The following is an 18,199-nucleotide window of genomic DNA, read 5'->3' on the forward strand; positions in this document are numbered from 1 at the left end:
CTCAGTCGGTTGAGCGTCCGACTTCGGCTCGGGTCATGATCTCACAGTTCGTGGGTTCGAGCCCCGCGTCGGGCTCTGTGCTGGCAGCTCAGAGCCTGGAGCCTGCTTCGGATTCTGTGTCCCTCTCTCTCTGCTCCTCCCCCACTCATGCTCTGTCTCTCTCTCAAAAATAAATAAGCATTAAGAAAAATTAAAAAAAAAACATTTAAAAATAAATAAAAATACATACATACATACATACATATATACATACACATTTTAAAAAAAGAGAGAGAATGAGTCTTTTCAATCAAGATACATATCTCCCCTGGACAGACATCTCTTCTATGCACAGCTTTATGTGCCATTAATTATATAACTTTAGAACTTCAGAATATATGTGTGGTATATAAAAAGGGAGTTTTAAAATTCCTCCCTACCTTGTCCCATGACAACATTGGTTATTTCATGTGATAAACGAAAAGTAAAATAACATACTTTTAAAAACCTACGATGGGCCCCCCCCAAACCTTACTTCTTCCACTAATTTCGAAAGACATTTCAAAATCCCTCTTATTAAGTTATTGCTGTTACTCAGAAGAACCAGAAGCGTGTGGTGGGTCGGAGTAGTCAGGGGAATGCGCAGCGGGTTCTGGAAACGTGCTGTTCCGAGTCTGTCCTGACCCTGCCATGGGCTTCATTGTTCGTTGGTGGTCAAGATTTATGACCTCTCTGGGGGTCATTTCCTCATCCACAAGATGAGAAGCCTTGAACACTGAATGAGAGAGTTCTATGTAATGATTTGCCTCATGCGTGAGTCTTGTAGCTGTTTGCCTCAGGAAAGGATCAGGGGCTCCCACCTAAAATTCCATTTTCCACTGCTTCATAGTTCTGTTAGCTAGTCTGACCTAATTCTCTGTTTCCAGCTTTCATCGTCACGAGTCCATTAGCATATTCAATTTCTCATATTATTTATAACCCTACATTATTATTTTTATAATCCTTACAAGCTCCAGTGCCTCTCTGTACCATCACGAAATAGATTTTCTCCATTGCCCAGTGGTTTCTTCAATTATTCTTTGTTACGTATAAAAGCATTCACATACTCTCCTATGATTTATCTTTTTACGACCCTCACAAAGCATGTCTGGTTCTGGTTTTTGTTTAGGTTTGTAGTGGCTTTGCTTGAGTCTGAAGGCTTCTGGATTGACCCAGAATCTTGCTTTATTCTTCTTGTTGCCTGGTCTGTGGGGCTTCTCTTGTAAAACCTTATCTACAAAATCCGTAACAGGGATCTTTTGATTCTGCTGAATCAACTCTAACTTCAGTCCTTGTGTCCTGAAATGAGACTGTCTCCTCTTCATGTAACCCCCAGTTTCTACCACTGACTTCACTGGGCTAAATCAGGACATGCTTGCCTGGCATTCACAACAGAGAAAAATCTATGACTCTTATGCCATTTGCCTGGCATGAAGTTGTTCCTGAAAGATGAACTTATTTTGCATTGATCAGCTTTCCCTTCCCTAGTCTACCTTTCTTTAAGGCAGGGTTGAAGTGCTATATATCATATATATGTGTGTGTATATATATATATATATATATATATATATATATATATATATATATATTAGAGAGAGAGAGAGAGAGAAGTGGGGGAAGGGCAGGGAGAGAGGGGGACAGGATCCGAAGCAGGCTCTGTGTTGACAGCAGAAAACCCAATGTGGGACTCTAACTCATGAGCCGTGAGATCATGACCTGAGCTGAAGTCGGATGCTTAACCAGCTGAGCCACCCAGGCTCCCCCACACGTATATTTTTTAAAGCCATTTCATTTGTCAAATTCTGTGTTAGAGTTATGCCCATATGTTAAAATGTCTTTGTGATGTCACCAATATCACCATTCGTACTATTCACACTTACCTCTGCGATTGAAATCTGCTTGATAAATTAATGATGTTTAAAAGATGAGCAATTTCATTTTCTAGTGCCAGAAGGGATCTTCAGGAAATCTGAGAATTGGAAGAAAGGTGGGAAGGGCACCACGGACCTCCTTCCATTCAGGAAAGGCATATCCTTAAAGTCTCAGACCAGGACTGATCATTTGATTTCTTCAGACTGAAAGCTCTGTCTTTGATGAGCTAAAGCTCCCTTGTGCACCCTAACAATTCAGTTATTTTAAGTAGGCATGGATTCATTTGACTGATGTTTTCTGCTGTTGGAGAAAACTTTTTTTTTTTTTTTTTTTATTAAGAAGCATTTTCCCACAAGCAAGTTGATGTCAAGTAGGCTCGGATATATTTAGAATCCGCGAGTGTGAAAAGCAGGACAAAACACCTGCTTGTTTTGATGCGAAGATGAACTCTAGTTTTCTTCCAGCCGGGCCTGCACTGGCCTTTGATACAAGACTACCTGCCTTTGCCCGCAGACTCAGCCTTTTAGGGGTTCAGGAAAGTGAGTATCTCATTGAGACTTTGAGAGACATTATTTTTCCAGGTCTGTGATGCATTCAAGGCAGCCAGGCTTTTAGGAAGGACTCCTTTTGGTCCTCCCAGCACTTCCTCCCCCACCCCCCACCCCCACCTCACCCTGGCCCCAACTCTTTTTATGGAAAGGCAGAATTAAAACTTTGCTAGAGAAGAAAGCGATCTAATATGTGCTAAAGAGTATTTATGACCTCCAGTACACTCTCTCTTTCAGAACAACAATAAAAGCCTAGGAAGACCCAAATCCTGCCAGGGTTTTAAAAATTACATTTCATTCATACCCAGGTATAACCTCCCATCATAAATCCTGAAAAATGTGGAGGAAGACACTGACAGGCCATTCTAGTGCATAATGAGGGATGCAGATTTCAGTGCCCGGGACTGATGTTTATGTATGTGATTACTTGGAAGAGGTTTTATTTAATGCACCAGGTCTTTAAATTGGCTCTGTTTTAAATATAATCATAGGAGCTACATTTTATTGTATGCACGCCAGGCAGTTTATAAAGGGTAATTCTAATCCCCCCAATTCTATAAGGTAAGTTTTATTCTTCCTGCTTTACCTGTGGGGAGACGAACGCTTAGAAACTTTAAGACCTCGCTCAAGGTCATAGCCAGTAAGTAGCTTGCCACCTTGGACCGTTCAGCTGCAGAGCCCATATTCTTTCTTCTACGTGTTTTCTCCTTATACCTTCGGCTCATCTTTGGCAAGGATTTTCTGATTTTTCAAGCACCTGTTTGTTTTGCCTTTTTGTATTTGCGGGTGTTTGTGTTTATCCGGGCCTGTGGAGTAACATATGGAGCTAAAAGAATCTTCTCCCATCTTCCAATATTATAGTTCTATGAACCACAGAACCTCACCAAAATCCTATTGAATCTGATTCAAAATGGAACTAGAGAAATGATAGAAAAGTAGAGCTGATAAATTTATTGAAACTCACTCTTTTTTAAATAAACACTGCCGGGCTCGTATGCTAGATTGGTGGTTAATTTTGTGCCGATTACTATTCTGAATGATTTCAATGATTGCTGCTGCTCTATTAAAAATCCCCCTTTAGGGGCGCCTGGGTGGCTCAGTCGGTTGGGCGGCCGACTTCGGCTCAGGTCATGATCTCGCTGTCCGTGAGTTCGAGCCCCGCGTCGGGCTCTGTGTTGACCGCGCAGAGCCTGGAGCCTGTTTCGGATGCTGTGTCTCCCTCTCTCTCTCTGCCCCTCCCCCATTCATGCTCTGTCTCTCTCTCTTTCTCAAAAATAAATAAACGTTAAAAAAAAATATTAAAAAAAAAAAATCCCCCTTTCTAGTCGAAGACCTAATAAAGAAGAAACCATGATCTCTTTGTTGTGTTCCTGGGAAGTGTATATGAAGGCATAATCCCAGATGGGATAGTTCTGTGTACACACGACCACGATGTGAGACCAACTTTGCCATCAGACCCATTTCGTCCACACGCTTTCTAAACCAACATCAGCATTTATGAGCAGCTCTTCAAATCTCTTTTTCACGTGCATAGCATTTCAGTGCAGTTTGGCTGAAACACTGTGTGGAATGTTCCTTCATACTCATTTCCCTAAAGCAGGAAGGCAATTGGCAAGTGACAAGTCATTTTTCTGTCAAACATACGACTGTTCCAGTTACAGTATAGAAGACACAGATGGCTTGTTTACCAGTGGCCTTGGGCCGTGGCCCAGGCACCCATCAAGCAGGAGACAGAGCTAGAAACATAAAATCTTTTATACCCCTGTAAAAATCTGTATGCCTTGACACCAACCTTCAAGCAAGTGGTGATCCATAACCCAGCAAGAGGTTATGGCACCACCAGCCTCTGGCAACTTGCCCACGGTGTTTCCCTCTTCTGTCCTCACAGACTTCTTCATCCGGATTCTGGCCTCAGGCTCACATGTTGTGCCTGCAGGAAACCCTCTGGTCTGCCCATGCTGCACTGAGCCCTGAGCCAGTGCGGACTGGGGTTCCCACAAGCTTGAGCCCAACCCAAGTCGTAGGCCAGCTCTGACACCTCCTAGCCGTGTGACCTTGGGCTCAGCTTCCTTCCTGGTAAAGGAGGATCCTCGCTCTGCGTGCCGATCTCCCGTGGTTGATGGGGTCAGAGGTGGGGGAGCATTAGAGCTTCGCACCCACATGAGCTCACTTCAGATGTGCCCCAAAACCCTCGGCCTCTTTGCACAAACTTCCCTTTGCCTCTTAAATGAGACTTCGTCCTCTGATCTTGACCTCAAGGTGACAAGGGCATCTTTAATTTGGACTCGCCATCCTGCAGGGATGTGCTGGTATGACACGCCCACCTCTGAGTGCCACAGCCCCAGGACAAGCACCGGTACCCTGTCCGGGGACACCTGCTCCTCTCTTTTTTTGAGGCATAGCTGGAAACCCCCCTCCACGGAGCCGTGCCTGACTTCATTGCAAACGTGCGCCTGGCAGAGTCCCCTCTGGGCTCCTCGCCGACCTGGGCACCGACACAGGCTGCCCTCACCTGCCTGGATCACTCGTTGTCCTCACGGCTTCTCAGTCCTGAATTTAGGGGCTTCTGTTCCTTTTCAGGCCCCCCGGTACTTTATTCCTTATAAGACTATCACGGTGCCGACTAAATACTTACTTTGTAATCATAGTTTAATGCCTGTCATCTCTTTTTACTGCCAGTGCCACGGACTGTGTGTTTGTGTCCCCCTAAAATCCATGTGCCAAAGCCCTGACTCCTAATGTGACGGTGGAGGTGGAGCCTTTGGGAAGTGATGGGTTTAGATGAGGTCATGAGGGTAGGGTCCCCCACCCCCATGGGATTAATGTCTTTATGAAGAAGAGGAAGAGACCAGAGCTCTCTTTCCGCCATGTAAGGCTTAGCAAGACCACATCTGTGAGTCCGGAGGAAGGCCGTCGCCAGAACCTGACCTTGCTGGCACCCTCATCTCAGACTTCCAGCCCCCCCCCCAGAACTGGGAGAAATAAATATTCGTTGTTGAAGTCACCCAGTCTATGGTGATTTGTTATAGCAGCCCACACTGCCAAAGTCTGACGGGGATCCTGCCTTTTTCCTCATGTAAGTGTCCCTAGGACCCAGCACAGTGCCAGGTGCAGGGTAGACGCTCCATAAATAGCTGACACGTGAACTTGGAAGTGTCCTGCCTCTCATCCGTCCCTGTCACGCTCGCCTTCTGCTGTCCCTTATCCCTTGCACTTCCTCAGGTATTTAGTATTTTCACTTACATTTCTGCACAAGGCACAGTCTCCTGCGTGTTTGGTTCATTTACAGAAGTCGACGCACAGGCACTCGTTTCCATCAAACCTGCCGAAACTTGAACATCTAAATTAGCGTATCAGCCTTGAGAGGCTGTGAACTCCCCGCAGCCGTGCACAGGGCATGTAAAATATTCTCTTTGGGAGTTATCTTCAGTGTTCGAGGCATACGTTTTTGTTAACTCTCTCAATCGCGAGATATCTTTACCCATAGAGAGGTAATTTTGAGGGTGTCAGAAAAGCACAAACTCATTCCAGTTTAAGCTCAGAGAGTAAGCCAGGGGCTCAAGCTTGAAAATACCATTTAGGGTAAAAACGTGGCATGAGGTAAGACTGTTATGTTGTGGAATGAGCACCAGTGACCTAGGTCTATTCTTAACCCTTCCTTGCTAATCAGCCTTGTGTCTTGGCCTCATTACTCGACCTCTTTTTGATTCAGTTGTGTCCTCTGTAGATTGAGGGGTTGGACTGTATATCTGTGGTGATTTTCCTGTTCTGAAATCGTATGATGTGTGTGTGGGTGCGCGCATGCTCGCGCGTGTGTGTAATGGGGTGTGACCCATACTGTTGGCCCTGATAACAAAGCCAAAGAGAAATTCCAGACTTAGAGCAATGGCAGTTTGGACGGACTGAAGCCCTTTGTCAAAGGCAGCACTCTATTTGATTGATGTTCTGTGTGTTTGTTAAGTGAAACAGTGCGTCAAAACTTTTCCAGTCCAGAAATACTTTGAAAATGCTGAGGTTTTTATGGTAAACTGGTGAGGATGGGGGGAGGGGGGTATCTATATGAGGTATGATGAAAACACTTGTTATGTTTTCTTTTTAATTGTGTAATTGTTAGAAAAACAAGATACAAAATATTAGGGAAGATCTTACATTTGGAAGTCATGGGAAACTTACAAAGAGAAACATTTCGAATTTACCCCTGCGAGTGACGAGCCTTTTACAAGACTTCATCCAATTCCCCGTTATAGGCTTTTTGATGAAAATTTCTTCAACCCCTTGAGAATTACCACTGACAAGAAACTTTATTTACCTAAAGAGGTGATTTTTATTTTTTTAAAAAAATTTTAATGTTTGTTTATTTTTGAGAGAGAGAGAGAGAGAGAGCGAGTTGGGGAGGGGCAGAGGGAGAGGGAGACACAGAATCCGAAACAGGCTCCAGGCTCTGAGCTGTCAGCACCAGAGCCTGATGCGGGGCTCGAACCCAGGAACCACGAGATCATGACCGGAACTGAAGTCAGATGCCTGAACGACTGAGCCACCCAGGTGTCCTAAGAGGTGATTTTTAAAACGTAAAACCATTTTAAGAGCTGTGCTAATCCCCTATTGCTGCCGTGATAATTTGCCACAAATTTAGTGGCTTAACACAACACAAATTCATGATCTTACAGTTCATCTGGAATGGGTTCTAATGGGCTCAAATCAAGGTGTTGGCAGGGTGGCATTCCTTCTGAAGATGCTGGGGAAGGTCTATTCTCTGCCTTTTCCAGCTTCTAGAGGCTGCCTACATTCCTTGACTCGTGGCCTCTCCACCTGTCTTCAAAGCACATTCCACCAACCTCTAATCATCATGCCTGCTTGGACTCTGGCCCTCCTGACTCTTATGATTATATTGGGCCCACCCAGATCATCAGGGATAAGCTTCTCACCTCAGGATCCCTAACTTGATCACATCTGCAAAGTCCCTTTTGCCGTGTAAAGTCACATATCCACCCATTCCAGGGATTAGGATGTGGATAACCTTGTGGTGGGGGTAGAGGAAAGCCTTATTCAGCCTACCACACTACCCTTCACAAAATTTGCATCAACTGAAGTTTTATCTAAGGAATCAAGCAGAGCTTCCTTTTCGATAGTTGACAAATACAACGTTGGCATTTTTTGCAATAATGAGAATGGATTTCTAACCCAAGCTAACTCTTTGTATCAAGTATTTCAAAATAATGATGACTGCAGAAGGCTCGTGCCCTCACAGCGTACCGTCCTGTGGCTAATCAGGACCCACTAAAATAGAACATCAGCTAGAAACGGACCCGAGGCAGCCAGAGGTTCTGAGTTGCCCCTGGAATCTGGGCCCCACCTAACTTGCCCCCTCCCCCCTCTCCTACCCATTGCAGTGCTGGTTCCTTGGACTCCCAGGATATTAAGTTCTTCCACAGTCTGCAGACCCCTTGCCCTTGGGTGAGGTGGGGGGAGTGACGTTCAGTCAGAGGTCCTGTCTAGCTGGTGAGTGCCAGATGTTGTTAGAGAGCTCAGACCCTGCTCTGCCTCGGCCATCCCTGGGTGGCCTCAGACTGCCCAGCCTGAGCTGCCCTTGGAGCCAGAAGGCTCAATACCTCAAAGCACGTTGTCCCCAGCCTGGAGTCTCTGAGCAAGGCAGGGAGGCAGGCAGCTGTGGTCAAGTCCAGGATCCCATGCTGATTAGCCGTGCAGCATCGTGCACGGTCACCTTCACCTTCCTGAGCCTCGGCTTCCTTTGCTGTAAAGTGGAGGTAACGGGATGGTTGTCATAGGAACTCAACAGGGTGAGGTCTGGAGGATACTTAGCACGGTGCTTAGATCGGTGTCGGTGCTAACCATCGGTGACGATAATGCAGATGCTGATTGATTCAGCCTCGTTTTGTTTCTCTCTTAAATTGGCTACATCCTGCTTGTCTTCCACCATAGTTATCAAGAGTGCTTTGTGCAGTAAGCATGTAATGGGAAGTGTCCGTTCTCATGGTGGCTACGTCTTACGGAAGAAAACTTAACCTGGCAGCTCGTTCGAGCCTTGCCCTGTGCAGGGCTTGGGGCTGCTGTGTTAATGGGGGTGTTAGAGTTACACAGGTAGGATCAGTTGACTATAGTAATTACTTTGGGAGGAAAATCTAATGGGACGAAACAGAAACCTAGGTGATTCTATCTCTCTTTGACATGCCACGCCTACCTGGATGAGGTCATATATGATTATGATGAATCCCTGAGCTAATTTGGCAATAAATTCATATTTATATTTAGGTTGTTATTTTAGCAGTAGTGTACTGATCATTTGATCCCGAAGGTAATTTCCTTCTACAAATGTGCCCTTGACATCCTAAAATGTATATTCAGAGTTAATGAAGAAAAAAAGAGAGAGAGATGCACTATAAAACAAAACAGTGCTTTTGAGCCCGAAATACAAAGAGGGGAGCGTTAATTTTCTTTTAAAATTCATTAGAAATGGAAACCACTTTCTAAATTGTGCTTGATGGCAGTTTCACTTGAATATGTTTTTCAGTGTCTGGAATGCTCATTTTTTATCACTTAGCATCAAGAAAGTATTTTCAGGATGTTTCTGCTTTTGTTAACTGGTTGGATAAACACTTAAGATTTTTTTCTGAGAGGCATTTTTATCGATGTATTCCAGTATTGATAGTTCATAAAGCCATTTGTTTTAATTCAGTGGAAAATAATTCTATTAAAGCTTAAATAAAGCTGTGCAAGCAATTTTCCTCCATTACAGTGTCTTTGGGGCCGCGTTAATTATAATAAATGGAGCTATTGGAGACGTTTACTCAGCACACAAACTCCTCATTGTTAACCACGGCTGCTGTGTGCTAACAGCTGCCTCTTAGAGAAACGTAACCCATAGTTAATGGTGGAAAGTGTGGCATTAACATAATTTTTTGGCAAGGACAAAGCTAAGTTGCCGTGTTGCCTTTAACAGTGACTCCTTCATTAACAGTGTCTTATCAGAGGCCCAGACTCCGGGGTGGGGGGTGGGGGGGGGGAGATGATTGTGTTGTAGGTAACCAGAACCCTGTGTGAAATGGCTGTTTCTAAATAAAACAGGAAAGGATTTCAGTTGCTTATGAGTGTGATTTTTTAAAGGGGGCTGAAGAAAGACTCTGAAAAGCATTGCTGGTGTTTGATCAAATTTGACGGAGTGTACAGGCGGCTCTTTTGACATTGACACTGATGCATATTATGGTTTCCATAAGAGGGATTAGAATTAAAGCGTTTTTATTCTTCAGGGACCCATTCAGACAAAAATAGATTTGCTAATGCGAGACTTAGGAGTCCAGAATAACTTCTGTGCCGGGAAGGTTCTGTAAATGCATTTGCACATCGCTAAAGGTGTTTTTGTCAAGCTATTGGGGAGAATTTTTTGTATCTTTTTGAAGACCGATCAAAGATAGAATCAGAAAGTAATAGAAACTGTCAAATGATGATCTCATGTTAATATTCATCCTTAAACCTGGCCCCTGGCCTCAGGATTCTCTTGGATTTCCTCAATAATAAATACAATTATCAAATTGATTATAGATGATAAAATCAGATAATATAAGCTGAGGAAGCTACCATTCGTTAAGCACTTACTATCTATATGCCAGGCAGGCAGTGTGCTCAATGCTTTATATATGTCTTGTTCCTTCTCATAACAATCCTGTCGCTGCTACTGTTAATATCCTCATCTTGCAAATGAGGCCATTAAGCCTCATGGAAATTAAGTGCTGATTCCAAGGCCATTCGATGAGTATAAGAGAGAACTGAGATTTGAACCCAGGTCTTTTGTTCTGCCGCCTGTCGTATTCCCTCTATCACCCCCGGGCTACCCTTGTCACCAGTGACAGCCAGTGCTATAAGCCGTATCTCCCCGAATCCATTCAGTGATGACCCTGGGGCTCCTTTCCTCTCTCTCTCTCTCTCTCTCTCTCTCTCTCTCTCGCTCTCTCTCTCTCTCTCACATAAGAGTGACTGTTGCTCATTCTGTTCAATAGTTCTTCACATCACTGCTTCCAGCAGTTTCTCCTCTATCAGCTGTGTTCACAGTCTCTGTTGGATTCACTTGGGTGCCGCATCGAGCCTCTCTGATGACCAGGTTCGCTCACCTCCTCTCCACTCCAGGCCCACAGCCTGCCAAGACAGGCACCTCACTGGGCTGGGACCAGGCTGTGCGTCTGCTACAGATTTTCTGGAAGCTTCCTCCTTTCAGATCCTTGTGGTCCCTTAAAGCGTTTGTAGGGATCGCCTATGAGTGTCTCCAGGACTGATGGAATACCCTCTGGTTGTTTAAGTCGAGTAGGATCTGGAGAAACCCTGGGGATGGAGGTTTATGTTTTCACTTCCCCTTTTACCTTGAAGCAAGAGGTTCACTGGGACAACATGTGCTAAGCATTGCTTGCAGGAACAATATGTCAAACTATAAGCTCTGAAAATTATTTTTGGAAAGACTTGTGAAGACCCACAAAATTGGGCAACCCATGTGGCTTAGGGGGTCAGCTCTCCCCCTGCCCAGTGGTGCCTATGCCAGTCCTCGGGCAGCCTGTGAGCTGGCCCTCTTCAGGTTTGTTATGTACCCCAACGGGGAGCTGCCCGGTGGTCTTCTGGAGTCTGGGAGTCCTTCTGTGACCATCAGCTCTCTACCAACATTCCCCTTTGACGTGATACCCATGTTGCACAGTCTCTCACCAGAGATGATGGGAGTGACCCATGATTAACATCAGCCTGGATTTGGTCTGTTATTTTTTTTTTTTTTCTGGAAAATGCGATTCAGCCTGAATTCTGTAGTCCATTAATTGTTTTTTGTAACTCAGTGATTCTCAACCCTGGTGAAGCATTAGGATGCCCTGAAGAACTTTAGGAAATACTAAATGCTACATGACTTGTCCCCAAATTAAACTGGATGAGCTAGGGTTGGGGCTTGGCATCCACATTCTCAAAAAGCATCGCAGCCAAGTGGACTGTGCAGTGAGGGGTCGAAAACTAGTGAGACAGAGGATGGAGAGACGTTGGAGGAGGGATTTTCGCTACTGCTAGGACCCCTGGTCATACAATTAGTATTGTTAGCAGCGCAAAACAAGTATTGCCAACAAACATACTAGGCGCTTACTGTGTGCGGGGAGTGTTCTAGGCATTTTTTTATAGAATGAAATTACCTTTGCATACTCCTTATAATAACTTAGGAGCTTGTTTCACTTTTACAGATGTGTATATGGAAGACTTTGAGGAGACAAAGCAATTTATTCAGAGCTGAATGATGCTTCTTGGGGATATTCTCTGTTAAAAAGTGAGACGAAACCTTTTTGTGTAGGTATACATTGTATCTGGTTGTTCACGTCATTTCCCTTATCATGGGAGACTTGGATGGCTCTTGGATGGTCAACGTGCCTTGGCTGTGCCACCGGAGACTGGCTATGAGATAGTAATCGGTTAAGAACCTTCAGATTCCAGGTCACATCTCCCGGCCTCCTGATTTTTCGTACTAGACGTCACATGAGTGTCCTGAAATGCATCTTTGCTGCAAATAGCTTGTATGATAGCAGAGATAGGTAGACTTTACTAGCATACCGCCCTGCAAAGACCCTGGTCATACACATACTCTGTAGTAAGTATGCAGACTGTAACTCCCATGTACTTGGATTTAACACCTCTGCACCTTGGCACACGATCTCTCACGTTATATTTGCCACCTCCTGGGGAGGTGTCCAATATGAAGGGCTAGATGGCTAGGGTGAGATTGAGGACATGGTATAATTTCGCTGGTTGCAAAGTCTGAGATCACTTGCTTTCTAGTCAGGGCATTTTAAAAACCATTAAACCATGAGTGTTTTGTTGGTGTTGGTTTTGATGTATAGTTCTCTAGGTTTTAATCCGTGTACAGAGCTACGTAAGCATGACCTCCATCAGGTTATAGACCAGCCACATGGAGTTAGAAGGCCTGGAATGTTGCTGCAAATAGTCCCTACCGTGTCCTGTCCGTACCTCAGCAGCCTGGACAAGCTTGACTTTCTGTAAGCGTTTTAGCTCGATGCCAGCCTGAGCTAGCAATTTCTTGGCAGTTTGGAGACAGGCCTTTCTGAAAAATTTGACCAGTGATAGGAGTGGAAACATGTGGGGTGTGCCTTTCCTTTTTTTCTACATTGACTGAGTATCGTAACCCTCGATCCTCAAAGAAAAGACTTAAGACAGGAGGCCGGAGTCCAAGCCCTAAAGACGTGAGTTGCTTTCTGGAGATAAATGAGATGATATGCCCTTATAGGCCTCCATAAATAAGAGATACTGCCTCATAGGGTGCTGCAGCCTGGGATCAGAAACTGGGGGTTCCCAGGGCAGGTGGAAGTGGGTGGCAAGGGAGACCTTGTCCTCTCTCCTGGCTCTAGATCATTCATCAGCCCTCCTCTGCCTTTTCCTTCTGAATTTGCAGCTTGAGCTCCAAGCCCAAAGGCCTTGGAGGGCTTTAGTCTGATTTCCTTCCCCACCTGGCACCCTCTACTGAGTCCCCCACGAGGCAGAGTGACCAGAAGTTCCTCCGGTGCCCGGGAGCCCATTCAGAGAGGCTTACTTTGATAACAGGGCTCCTCCTTTGATCTCCACAGCCAATAAGTTACCAACATCAGGTTTGAAGATTCTGACCGTTTTGTTTACTTTGTGCCATGAAAGCATAAGATCATAGGATGGAAAGTTCTACCTATATATCTGATAAAAATATGGTTATGCCCTAGGAGAATAAAAACTTGCTGTCTCCAAGTAAGGAAATGTGTGTAGCTTTTCTTTGCCCTTTCTGTACCTCTGCTACAAGCCCAAACATTTACAGCCTCTGTGTTCTACTAAACCTACCAACAATGGGCACTCAGGGATCTGCTGATGGAGAGAACAACAGGGTCCGGGGCATGCATGTCAACACTGGTCAGCCCTGTTCCTTCCTCTGTGCAGAAGGAAAGAAGTGAAGTCTTCTATAAGGGGGCCAGGGAGAAGGGGAGACAGGAAGGAAGAATGGGAGAAGGAAGAAAGGAAGGATATTGGAGCTAAGTCTCAGTGATGGTGGTGGGGAAGAGCTTTTTCTGGCAGAGGAAAGAACTGGCTGTAAAGGTCCCTAGCTGCCGACAGGTTGGTGTGTTTTGGGGCAGAGAGAAGGCTGTTGTGGCTGGGGATGGGTGTGGTTGGAGGGCAGGGCCTGGCTCCTTTTGAAGTATAGACCATGGTAAAGAGTGGATTATTTCATTCTTAGAGAAAATGGGTTTTAAGCAGAGGGCTAACATGGCCTGATTGATAAGGTTAGAAGAGCCCTCTGGTTGCCATCTGGGTAGAGGAGAAAATTTGTAAGAAGTGAAAAGATGTAAGAGTTCTCCCAAATGGCCCAGAGGGGCCAGTGGGAAGTGATCAAAACATTACATTGAGTCATGTTTCGAAGGCTGAGCCAATGGGACTGGTGAGTGGGTTGGTACAGATTGGGTAAGGGGTAGAGATGGATCAAGGATGACTCTTGGGCTTTGGAGCCCATAGGGGAAGGATGTGTTGTATAGCCAGATACAGAAGATAGGGAGGCAGCAACCTTGGGGGGGGGGGTGGGTAGGGAGGTGAAATTGCAACAAATAAAAGAGTTCTGTTTGGACTGGCAAAGTGCAAGGTGCCTATAGATGTCTAAGCCCGGGTGCTAAGGAGTGAGTCAGTGGGTAGCCGAGTCTGGGGTTTGAGGGAACAGTCGGCATTCAAGTCATCCATTTATAGGAACTTTGTCTCTTTTGGAAACTTCTCCTGTTTCAAAACCATTAGTTGTTTGAGCTATCTTTGAACCCTGAGATTGATACCTGGACGACATGCAGACGTTTGTTGGGATTTCTCACATCCGTCCTGGGAAGACACATTCACATGAGGAGGTGATGAGAAGCTTCTGCAGCTATACTGACTGCATTATGTTGGAATAGCTCTGAATATTTCTCTAGACTTAGACAGTCATTTTTCTGAATTCTTTCAAGCAGATCCTCTTTATTAAGTCAGATAGAGATCTCACTTCCTAGTTCTGTGTGTTCCCCGTGGAATGCCACACAATAATTAAGATCAAACAAATCATTAATCATATTCACATTTCAAAGATTCCTGAAAATAACCCAACATGAACACGCCAGGTGTTTGTGCTTGCGCGTCTTGTACATGAAAATCGGGCCCCGTTGTCCTTTTACTATGTACAACTAGCCAGTTAGAGTACAGTCATTGTGGACATCAAGTGGGTGACAGATCAAAAGACTACAGAGCAAAAGGGACGGCTGATACCCCAGTATGGAAGAAGGAAAAAAACCCTATAGGCCCAAACCCACTTATTTGCTATTTTTGAATAAGTTTTCCCATTTGAACTGTCTCTGTCTTAAGTTCTACTTCTCCTTTTTTTTAAAGTGTATTCATTCATTCATTCATTCATTCATTCATTCATTCATTCTCTACACCCAATGTGGGGCTTGATCTCTTGACCCCGAGATCAAAAGTCACATGCCCTTCTGACTGAGCCGGCCAGGTGCCCCTTACTTCTCCTTTTTATTCCAATTTCCTAAGTCACTTTTGCATTCTTCTAAAAAAAAAAAAATCAGCTTTCATCTACTCCAACTGGGACACTTACTTTTTCTGTAAGCTACTGTTCTCTCTAGATATCCTTGTGTTTCCAATATTTTTTAATATTTTGTTGTGTTAGAAAGGCTGACTGTCTTCACTTTTTGTGAAGGTGATTTCCCCTGACTGACAAGCATTATCTCCTTGGAGGGGAGCCTTTGAATAACCTGAGCACATCATAGGCTACCCCATGGGCTCAGATGTGTTGCTGGGTTGGTGTCTGGGGTACACGGTCAGTGCCCAGAGTATGTTGCTGGTGCTTGGGCTCTGCAAAAGCTGGTAGGTAGGTTTTTCAGACAGATGAGCAACAGATCCCCAAGCACCCTCTGGAAGAAACGATCTTCTGTCTTTCCTGCAGTGTCACAGGGTGTGACCCTGAGCAAATCTCTGGATTTCTCTGGGCTTTTGTTCCCTCCTCTGTAAGTGGGAATCAGTATAACCCACCTCCGAAATTTGAATTAAGTGAATAGGTGGGAAGCACTTAGCAGGTACCTGCTGCATAAAGGGAACTCTGGGACCTTTAGTTCCCACCCTAACCAGTCTGAATCTATATTCATCAGGAAACGATAATCATGTACTCTGAAAAGTGGCTGTTCATCAAGACAGATCAAGCTTCTGAAGCAAGCTAGACTGTAAAGATGAAGGGAAATTGACCATCAAGACGAAGTAGAGAAACAGTGCAGTGGTTCTCAAAGTATGGTTCCAGGACCTGCAGCGTCAGCATCACTTGGGAGCTTGTGCAATGCAGATTCTCAGAGTCACTGAATTGGAACCTCTGGGAGGGGACCCAGGCAATCTGTGTTTTAATAAGCTCTACAGACAATTCTGATGCACACTGAGGTTTGAGAACCACTGGTCTAAAGCAAACTCAACAGATACGGGGTGAGGAATTGTGGTGTGTGTTTCTGTGTGTGTGTGTGTGTGTGTGTGTGTGTGTGTGTGTGTGTGTGCGCGCGCGTGCGCACACACACACACCAACGTATGTACAATGTTTGTAACTGCTGAAAGTGTAATTGAGCATGGTAATGTCAACAAAATCCCACCAAACAGGCAACTAATGACCTATTTTTCTTTGGTAGAGTTGTCTAAATAGACATATATCTGGAATGTTTGTTTTCAATGACTGTGCACTAAATTCGCTTTGGTTTTAAAACTACTGATTCATCAACTTCTTTTTTTTTTTTTTTCCCTAGGAAATTCCACTTACTTGGATGATCATGGGCCACCTCCTAGTAAGGTAAGGTCTTTGCTTATGGTTATACATCCCATTTCTCTTTTCTGAGTTCCTACAGCCTCCAACAACCCTAACCAGAGCCCTCCTGGCCATGAATTGTTTGCAAGAAAATAGTAGATGACAGATGTGAAGTTAATCTTTGATTTACAGTGAGGACAAAAAGGAAGCATATGAAGAGCGCCAAAATGGCGAGGGAGGAAGGGCCATTATTTTATCAACACCTGTAACTGTGCCAGGTGCTAGAGCCTTAGACTGACTTCAGATCTTTGGCGGCTTCTCCTGTTTGCTGCCCTGTTTGCCTCTGCATCCGTACTGGCCTGTGATCTGATGCCCACAGCCTGGCCTCCCCCTGCCTTTGGGCCTAGGGGCTACACTCATTTCTCCCCTTTTCTCCCTGGGCTGCCTTAGTTGGGCTGCTCCATCAAAGGCTCAACCCCTTAGAACTGGCCTTCTCTTTCAGTGCCCTGTCAAGGCTGCCCTGGCCTGACCTGCGTGCCCACTTTTGTTTTCCTATATTAAGGGTCAGAATAGTCTGGTGACATGTTAGTGTAGTTCTCCGCCACTATTTACTTTCTTGTACTCAATGAACACTAAATGTCAAGATACCAGAAAATGGGAAAAATAAAGATAGTCTTTGACCACTTAAGATGATAACCTGCAAAGTACAGTTTCAAGTACGTAGTGAGAGGATAATTATCCCCTAACCTTCGAGGCTGGAAATTTAGCCCAAGGTCGGCTTTTGAGCTTGTGGGATTTGAAAAAGAACCCTATTATTTTTAAGACCACGGGTTTTGGAACAGGTATCGCTGGATTCATCGCTGGCTTTGCCACTTTCAGCGTGCGACGTTGGACAAATTACATGGAGCCTCGGTTTTTTGATGTGCAAAGTGGGATTAACAATACTACCCACGGTAGAGGACATCTAAAAGGATCAAATGAGCTGATATAGGACATTCAGCACCTGGCCTGCGCTAAGCATTAAAATAAAGAGTGGCTGGTGTTAACTAGACTGGAGCCACATTAAGGTTATTGATGAATGGTACGGTAGTATTTATCGCAGTTGTGACTGGCTCTACCACTTGGTCCCCTGCATATATATTGAGTGTCTGTGACACTGCAGGCATTGGGAATACAAATATGAAACAAGACAAGAGCAGCAGAACACAATAGCCCAAGCCCTAGAGGAGCAAAAGGATATAGAAGTGAGACACCCTCCGAGGGTAAGAACCCTCTCAGTACCCTCACATCCCTGCAGTAGCACCTTGTGATTGTTCATTAAATTTCACTGAATTGGACCAGGGAATCCAGAGCTGGAATCTGAATTAGGTCCTGGCTCCCAGCCCAGGTTCCTTCCACTAGGCCAGTGTTCCCAAACTTTAGCTTGGATCAGGGTTTCCTGGAGGCTTATTGAAACACAGCTGCTGGACCCAGACCCCTGAGTGTCTGATTCTGTAGGTCAGGGGTAGGACCTGAGAGCTTGCGTTTCGAACAAGCTCCTGGGTGATGCTTGATGCTGCCGTTCTTGGGACCGTGTTTGAGAACCACTGCTTTGAAGGCCACGAATCTGAAGAAAACAATTTCCCTGGACATTTTCTATGTTGTTTTCACTGCTGATAGCCTAGAAAGAGTAGTATGGCTTATTATATGAAGGCTATTTCTTAATATAATGGTGACTCACTATTATAACTCTACTTATAGTGAAAACAAATTTTCTTTGGTCAGTAACCTGCCTGGGAGGGCAAATAAGTGGAGGTGGGGGAGAAGAATTGTATGGATGGTCTGCTAGGTTCCTGCACCACTAACTACTTCTGTCCCAAGTGGGGCCAGTTGAATTCTCCCTACCTTCTCTGCTCTGCAGGAAAAGGGGTTTGGGGCGGGGTGGGGCGGGGTGGGGGGCTCTGTGGGATCCATC

At 45.0% G+C, this 18,199-nt stretch overlaps 1 protein-coding gene across 2 annotated transcripts in view; it reads left to right on the forward strand.

The window, feature by feature from the left end:
- UST (uronyl 2-sulfotransferase) overlaps window positions 1–18,199 on the forward strand; it is a 301,922-nt gene that overhangs the window by 101,711 nt on the left and 182,012 nt on the right. For both annotated transcript variants that reach the window (XM_042987293.1, XM_042987294.1), the window contains exon 2: window positions 16,247–16,290. In XM_042987293.1, the coding sequence (XP_042843227.1) occupies window positions 16,247–16,290 (44 nt within the window). The remainder of the gene's footprint in view (window positions 1–16,246; window positions 16,291–18,199) is intronic.

Source organism: Panthera tigris, chromosome B2 (assembly GCF_018350195.1).
Source record: "Panthera tigris isolate Pti1 chromosome B2, P.tigris_Pti1_mat1.1, whole genome shotgun sequence".
NCBI classification, from domain to species: Eukaryota; Metazoa; Chordata; class Mammalia; order Carnivora; family Felidae; genus Panthera; species Panthera tigris.